General features: G+C 37.2%; 1 protein-coding gene across 1 annotated transcript in view; it reads right to left on the bottom strand.

Moving 5' to 3' along the window:
- Positions 1 to 8,138, bottom strand: part of ca12 (carbonic anhydrase XII) — a gene marked incomplete at its 5' end in the record, with an annotated part of 11,769 nt that extends 3,631 nt beyond the window's left edge. The window contains 6 exons of the mRNA XM_016667466.1: positions 3,124 to 3,211; positions 3,469 to 3,492; positions 6,704 to 6,830; positions 6,931 to 7,088; positions 7,857 to 7,920; positions 8,028 to 8,138. Of these exons, the coding sequence (XP_016522952.1) occupies positions 3,124 to 3,211; positions 3,469 to 3,492; positions 6,704 to 6,830; positions 6,931 to 7,088; positions 7,857 to 7,920; positions 8,028 to 8,138 (572 nt within the window). The remainder of the gene's footprint in view (positions 1 to 3,123; positions 3,212 to 3,468; positions 3,493 to 6,703; positions 6,831 to 6,930; positions 7,089 to 7,856; positions 7,921 to 8,027) is intronic.
- Between the last annotated feature and the right edge of the window lie 259 nt (positions 8,139 to 8,397).

Here is an 8,397-nt window from a genome sequence, read left to right as displayed (position 1 = left end):
ATTTCAGAGATGTTTTTTATTTTAATGTGTTAATTTTATTTTTGAACCATTTTTTATTTGTAAGTATTGATTTTATTTAATAGCCATTTAGCCAAGTCTCTGTAGAACCATTTATCTCTGCTAATGACATCTTCAATACATTTTTTTTGATCCAAGGCTTAGTTTATGGACTGTGATGTGAAATTAGGTACAAGTATAAGTCTGCCAATTTGTTCACCAAGTTATTGTGCTCTCTGAGAGGATCTGTGGTATAAGTATTTGACATTGTTCCATGCCAATGGTTGACATTAGTCTCTAACAAAATGTGGATCATCTACCAGGAACACTGCAAAGAGCATGAGTTTCTGTAGTGTAGTGGTTATCATGTTTGCTTTACATGCAAAAAGTCTCTGGTTTGAAACCAGACAGAAACAGATTTAGTATGTTCTATTCATCACAGGTGTTTACTAAAGGTCAACAAGGGTTCTGTGGTGTCATGGTCTGTACTCTGAATCCAGGCATCTGAGTGCAAGCCTCAGTTGAAATTTTCATGTTGCATCTCACATCATCAACTTTAGAACCTCAAACTGAAACAAAGCAGACAAGTTCAGTTCCTGTAGTGTAGTGGTTATCATGTTTGCTTTACACGCAAAAGGTCTCTGGTTCAAAACCAGACAGAAATGGTTTTGAACCGTTTCTGCATCTCTTGGGGTGCAGTGAGACAACAAGAGCCTTCCTCTTTCGTGATGGTTCATTTGCCAATCGACTTCAATGTAGGCTTTTTTGAAATCGAAGCTCATTATAAGCCTCTACAGAACTGAATGAGGGAAGTCAACCTTTTGTCTGGGATGTGTTTTAGCAGGGATGCACTCCTGATTTGTACCGTCAATGTGGCCCGTTGAGGGTGGCCAATATGCTGAAGTGGCCCTTGGTGAAATTGAGTTTGACACCCCTGCACTATAGGGAGGATCACACAGATCACAACTTATGATGGCTTATCTGTGACTTTGCTGTAATCGCCTAATAATAATGTCAGAGTTCAAGATGCACAGAAATGCATGCTATCGCACTCTGCGGGCACTGATTTTGAAGGGTCGAATAATTTAGTATAACACCTGAACCTGGTATTTTTCAAATATTTTGAAGGATCTCGAGAAACTTTTGCAGGTTCTTGCGAAAATCAGAATCCCTTTCTTTTTTTTTTCTCCATGTCCCCTTGCGGACTCAGCAAGAGACAACAGTTGTCATTTAAAAACGTTTAAACTTTTCAATAACATAGAAATGACCACTGGATGATTGCGTTTGTGTTTTGTGTGTGTGTGTGTGTGTGTGTGTGTGTGTGTGTGTGTGTGTGTGTGTGTGTGTGTTTGGTTTGTATTCTCAAACGCTCCGTGGGTCATGACATATGGCTGTTCACAACAAGCCAGCAGATTCTGTTAAAGCCTACTTCATATTAAAGGGCAGCATTTCCTTCCACTGTCGATATGTTTATGATATACGTTAATGTAGGATGCGGAATTGCTGCAAAGTCAACAAAACATTGCAAGCAATTGTTTAGTAACTATGATCAAATTGGAATGTGCGTACTTGACTTGGAATTTGTCTGTATGATTGGATTAAAGTTCCTTTCTGTTCAAAGTCCCTTTAGATGAGGTGTTGTGAATTTGTGCTGCACAAACTGAATTGATTTGAATCAAAAAGAAATTCTACTCAAACCGTTTCACTAAATGTCTCTGCATCAAAAGGAAATGGAAGTTAAGCTTAGTTGAAGTGATGGCTTCCTGTGGCTGTGGATTCGTGGTTTTTCAACTTCTGAGGGCAGCCGAAAGTGACATTCTGCATAAATCTCAGCAGCTGATCCTAACTCAGCAACAGTCCCAACATCACACTGACTCTGTATTCCTGGCAAATTCTGAAAAGTTTCTCTGACCTCTGGCTGGTATAGAAAATCAAGTTTCTTTGTTATAAATAACATTTTGATAACAACTAAATATAACATAACTACTTGTCCATGGTTTCCTCAGAAAACCTGCTAAGCCCGTAGGGGCATTAGGGCGCTCCACAATTGTCCCACCATGTTTTTGCGTTAAAAAAATGTCAAAAGTTACAAAAGTTTGGCGGTGAATGAGCAAGCATCATAATTTGGAAATAAGAGCGTGCGAGGTCAACGGCCAGATGCAGGGATGCCGTAATTGGTGCACACCCACTCGAGGCCCAGTTCAATGAATCAACTATAAACCTAGCTTAATCTGTCTTTACTGTCGCTGTTACTGGTGTATAAAAAAAACCTTTACTTAAAATAAACCAACGACACAAGTAAAGCCTGATGCCTCACCAGGAAACTGGAAACTGGAAAACCTGTTGACTCTGCTATAAAATGCCAATATGTGCCTGGGAAATACATTACTCCTCCTCGCTCCTTTAAATCTTAACTTCTGCTGCCTCAAACCTAGTCAAAGTTTCTACAATGTGCGTTTTCTTCAGTTATACTAGAAAGATATAGTATCTTGGTTTTTGATCTTTGAAAAACAACAACAATGACAAAAAAACTAATTTCATGCACTCTTAACATCCACTGCAAGCAATCTTCAGACTGCAAAATTATGTATTCCGGTCACATTTGCGTTGTTTGGAAACTTTTCTTTTAAATGTTTTGTTGTTGTTGTTGTTGTTATAAACAACAACAATAATTAAAAAAAGAATACATTTTATTTGAGGGTGGGTTTCTAAAATCTAAGCTGACCTTAGAGAGAAGAAAAAAAGATAAACAGCTAAAAATAGACAGCTTGAACGGGTGTGTTTTGAGCTGTTAGAAAGAGAAAGATGTAATATCCTGAAACTTCACATTCTTACTAAATACTAATAAGGTCCAATGACCATCCCCACAATTACAAATGTTGTCCCTCTTATTTATGTGGCGTCTCACTGTCGTGGGACTAGTTTCACAAATTATTCTTACAGAGCTCACTTTGTGAAGGCACAAACACTTTAAACTTTGCTGTTAAATTTAGAACTGCAGATTTCTTCAGAGTTCAAGATACACCAGGTCTGAACTACTTCGCAAAGGCTTGTGTTCGTAATTGTTTTTAAGTGAATTTGAAAAATTTTACCTTTGCATAGTTTTTATTTTTTCCTTTGACTTACCGTTTTTGCCTTAACCGGCAGCATATTAATGGGACAATAAGAACAACTCCCAGGATGGAGCAGCTCACCAATATGGGAACCAGTAAACCTGCAGAGTAGAGAGGAAGCAGAGTGGGTTGTGTAATAGCTATGGCGTTAAAGATTATTCTTTATGTGTTTACTTTACAGGTTAACATGGACATTACTGCATTGATGAGGTCAGGGGTAAGTTCCGTCTTTTATGGTGTATTTACAATCTACACTAGAAGTAATGTGTTACAAGTGGAGGATTTTCTGTTTGTTACAGTAAATAGGATATTTCATTCAAAACATTATTTAAAAACCAAACATATAAAATCAACATACCAGTGTTTATCCAAAAAGAGTCATCTGAGTGCCAGAAAGAAAGAGAAAAGAAGCAATGGTAAAATACAAAAGAACACACACATCAGTATCACAGAAAAATGTAAAATAATATCATTTATAACTGTTAAGGTGTCATATTTATGTGTTTGTATAAGACAAATATTTTTTAAGGCACTGTATTTTGAGCAAGATATTTCATTACTATAAAAACTATAAAAGTGTTTTACTATGGAGTCTATATGTGGAAACATTTGTTTAATTATTTGTGCACAAAATATCTCTTGCTTTTTAAACTCAGATTCTGTTCAATCAGCTTTTTAAAATAAAAATTCTTCTGATTTATAGATAAAGTGTGAAATAAGAGAACAGATTTGTCATGTTTCATTCAAGTAAGTTGCTTTTATTGATAGTAGCATTTGGATTTTATTGATAGTAGCATTTCACTCCATGCCCTTTTTAACTTCATTGCTGCCAAGGGCAACCTGAAAAGTATCAAAAAAATGTTAGAGAACACAAAGAAGACTACATCTCTACATACTGCCTTTACAAAGATAGCTGCAAAGTCATCAAACTAGGGAAACGTTTCAGCTCTACATATCCTATGTAAAATATGTTCTCATCTACTTTGAGGAGCTATCGATGATCCCAAAGTCAGCCAGAAATATGCTGTAAACCACATCTAAAAACAACAAAATGACTTTATTTACAAATTGATTATAGTCCTGAGTTCATTTGCATATAACCACGTACATATCTGAGAGTGCATGATTAACAATTATTAAATACAACGTGTTTAAGGCAGGTTTGGAGAAAAGAAAGGATAAAAAATAGTCTTTCGTTGTTGTCAGCTACAAAACCAACTTTGTGAGCTATGTCTGGAATCTCTCTAGTCTTCCCACTCCATTGGCAAAAGCCAGGGATGTGGATGGTGCTGCCTGAGAGGTTTCTGTGGAGCAGCAGAGGAAAGGCCACCGTGCTTTGTCTGTGACCCCTCATGTTTAGTTGCCACTGAAGTCTTCTGATGATTCATCAAGGCTTTTGTCAGGGAGCGGTCCAGTTCCAAAGCCTCATCCGTTGGACGTCTGCAGAGAATCCGTCTAATGGTAGAGAGGGCTAAATCTGACTTACAGTCTAGATAGCTCTTGAGGTTGAGCTCTGGGTAAATTTTGTCTTTGAGAGCTTCAACCAACTCATTCCCCACGTGGGACTGTTTGAGCTGATGGGAAACGCTCTGCTCCAGTGAAGTGTAGCAAAGCGTGTTTTCAGCCGTTCCCAGCTTTCCCACATAGCAGTTGGTCTGACTCTTCTTCCAAAGAGTTGGATTCTTAGTTTGCTGCTTTGGTTTGGCCAGCATCACACTCTGCCGGCTCATGGGATCTTTTTTCTTGCCAGCTCGGAGTGTCTGTGAACCACTCGGCAGGAGCTGATACAGCCCTTCATCTGCCAAGTCTGCAAGGTCGCCAGCCAGCAGCTGCTGAACAACTCGCTTCCTCGTGAATGGAGGTGAAACTGTAAGAATACCATGCAGTCCTCTGCCTGCATCAGACACAGAGCCAGTATTATTAAAACATCCCAGAATATCGGGTATTTCTTCGCAATGATCTTGCCTTTTCAACTCTGCCATGCAACAGCTCAGAGGAGAGTGAGGTCTGTCAGTTCCTAAAATGCTTCTCAGGAATCTTGTTAGCAAAGGCTTTTAAAAAGTGCCAGCAAAGCTACCACAAAAAGTTTTGCTGAGAGAGAAACACCGAAAATGAGGAAAAAACATGCACATACATACCCCAAGATATGAAGCCAATTACCATAAAATGTGGTAAACCACACTGCAAATGCAAACATGGTATTCAATTGAAATTTGCTATCAACTGTCACTTTTAGTAAGTTACTAAGAATTTGTGGTAGAAAAGCCTCCAACTCATTCTACTTGACTGGGATTAATTTAGAGAAAGTACGTTTTTGATAACTGTGATTTGACTCAATACTACATACATCCAAGTTGAGTTTTTTTTGTTTTGTTTGTTTGTTCTGGAGCCAGTAATGTATCTCATCTGACTCATGAAGAGAGACTAAGCCTGGCGTTTCCATGAATAGGGTCGCATTCACATAGCGCAACATCAGAGCAAGTCTCAATGTATAGTTTTATCTTCAGATGGGTTCTTAGCACTACGCTAACTTTTGTTGCCAACAATAACAGTCTGTGCTTGTCAAATACAGGACTACCGTTGTGTGTCGACCTGTGATCACCGGAGTCAACTAACTTAAAGTTTTTTGAGCGGGTTTGTGGGGGGCTTGAGATCATCACATTGATCTCACACTGATGATTGAGAGTGAGATTGATCTTTATTTACTGCATATTTTATCAGACAGAATATTTTAAAATAAAAATATGCATTTCAAATATTTTATGTAATTAATTCTGTGAAGCGGGACAGCAGAGTGGTGCAGTGGTGCAGTCGTAAAGCACAACCCTTGCATGGAGGCCTTTAGTCCCCGACGCGGCTCTTATAGGCTCGAGTCCTGACCTGATGACCTTTGCCATGTGATTTCCCCTTCTCTCATTATCCACTTTCCTGTCTGATTGCTCTGAAATAAAGGCCACTAGAGACAATAAAATCTTAGTAAAAAGAAATGAGAGAGAGGAAGGTCAAGGACTCATTCAAGAAATTTGGTTTATTTAAGTGAACTTGAATAAACGAAGTAGTAGTTGTAGTAGTAAGTAGTAAGTTGTAGGTGTTTAGTCATTATAATGGAGACTAAATTTATATCAAGCAATCCACACAACTAAAAAAAAATAAGTTAACGCATGACAAATTACTTATTTCTTTTTTATTAGTTGTACTACATGATTTAGTGCTGCTTACTTAAAATAAATGAAGTTTTTTATTTTTTTTTACTAATTTTAAGCTTACTTGAAGCATTGAGTTTGAATAATTTATTTTTAAGTAATGTGAACTAATTTGATTTTACAGTGCAGGCAACCACATGGATGTTTCACAGAGTGCCAGTGATGGCTTTTTCAAATGTCAATAACAAGACATAGGCTGCCTTCATTAAAAAGCACAAATAATAGGTAATATTGCTAGCACAAAACACAGCCACAAGCAAGTAATTCCCTACAACCCAAAGTCAGAGCCAAAAACACATTCAAAAGCAGTTTTTAAGCCATTCTAAAAGCAGCACAATGTGTTTTTTTCCTCTCTTCTTTTAAGCAAAACATATAAAAGCTCATATTAACCTTCCTTGAAAGAGACCAGGACAACACGGCTGTCGATGGGCTGTGGCTTCCTGAAATTGTTATTTAGTGGGGTAACCTCTGGGTTTTGGACACTGGAGGCGTGTAGGGACGTTACTAGAGCCAGATACTTGGAAAAAAAAAGAAATGGGTCAAACATAAAAGTTATGAACATGCAGCATTAACACTTCTAAAATATATGGTAAAATATGCATTTAATGTGAAAGTACCTGCTGGCGAGAAATGGTGACATGATTTCGAAAAACTGTCCAAAGCACGCTCGGAAAACACGGAGGAGTCGTCAGTGACCCGTCGTATTGGTAATATTCATCCAAACGAGCAGGGAGCAGTTCTCTAACGTTGAAACCAGGTACCCGCACTTCAAAATCTGAGAACACAAAATAACAGATATGAAGTAAAATTTGGTTTACTTTGCTTGACAATCTCTCATGGTCTACCATGTTTCGGAGACAACATGCTTGGGCTGAAATTTTAAGAGAAAAAAAAAATATCTCTTTTTGTCTTCATATTTATGTTACTGTTTATGCTTGTTTTGCCTTTTTTCTTTTTGCAAAGAAGGTTGGCATTGTGAATCACCTCCATTCATCCAATTCCTTTGTCTAGCAGGATGAGTCCAATGTCACAAATCTTAAACTGTTTGCTTGAACATGACAATGAGGCAATGAAGAATTAATACAATTCCAAAGAAAAAGGATAAAGCATCAAACGTACAGCTAGATGTACCATACAATGTGAAACTTTTGGTACCAGCAGCTTGCCTGTTTATTCACAGGATCCATTAACATAAAGAGCCACAAACAGTATTTTACTGAATATATAAGTCAAATGAGCTCTTTATTATTATGTACAAAGATGCCCAATAGATTAAGGATCATTGAGTACAGAACAGTTTACTATTCATAAAAGCTTAAGAGACTCCATATGTCAATGTACACTTCACCTGTTGATTTCTCATGTTGTCAGAATAACAGAAAAATACTGACCCAAATGCATTGCACCAATAAACTAAGGGTAGGCATCGATATAGGATTCTGATTTTGTTAAATTAGTTAATGTGCAATATTTATATTAAACAATATTAAGGAAAAATCATTAATCTTGTTTCTTTTTTTTTTTAATCTAATCTATTACTCACTTTTGTATCTGGCACCATTGATAAACCTCAGAATCTGATCATAGGCAGGATTGAAATCTCCAATCTATGGAGAAAGAGTCATTAGATGATTAAACTCTACAAACAAAATGCACAAATAAAGTGCACTTTATAAAGTTCATTTTCACTTTATAAAGATCCACAAAGTCTCACCTTAATGAGGACACCCAGCACTGCCAAACCATCAGATTTATCTACAGCAGTGTTAATGTCAGGGTACTTGTCCGAATTGTAATGTACTATATGCAGCTGTGGGAAAAAAAATAAATAAATAAATAAAAGAAAATGTCAACATTTTCAAAAGAAGCAACAAAACAAGACAAAGAAAGAGAAGTATGAGTTGTCACTTTTCACTATCTAGAGGAGCTTCATGCTTAATCTACGTAAAGTGCAATAAAAAAAGCCTTTTCATTGAAAATGTATGCTTTATAAGGTGAACTAAATCTAAGAATATGAGTACGGGCCCCCTTTCCTATTAAAAACATCACCACCACCAATTGCCTTTCATTTCATTACAGATTTG

The sequence above is a fragment of the Poecilia formosa genome, unplaced genomic scaffold (assembly GCF_000485575.1).
Source record: "Poecilia formosa unplaced genomic scaffold, Poecilia_formosa-5.1.2 Scaffold1147, whole genome shotgun sequence".
NCBI classification, from domain to species: Eukaryota; Metazoa; Chordata; class Actinopteri; order Cyprinodontiformes; family Poeciliidae; genus Poecilia; species Poecilia formosa.
Note: the sequence above shows the minus strand (reverse complement) of the source record. Positions and strands in the feature narration are given on the sequence as shown.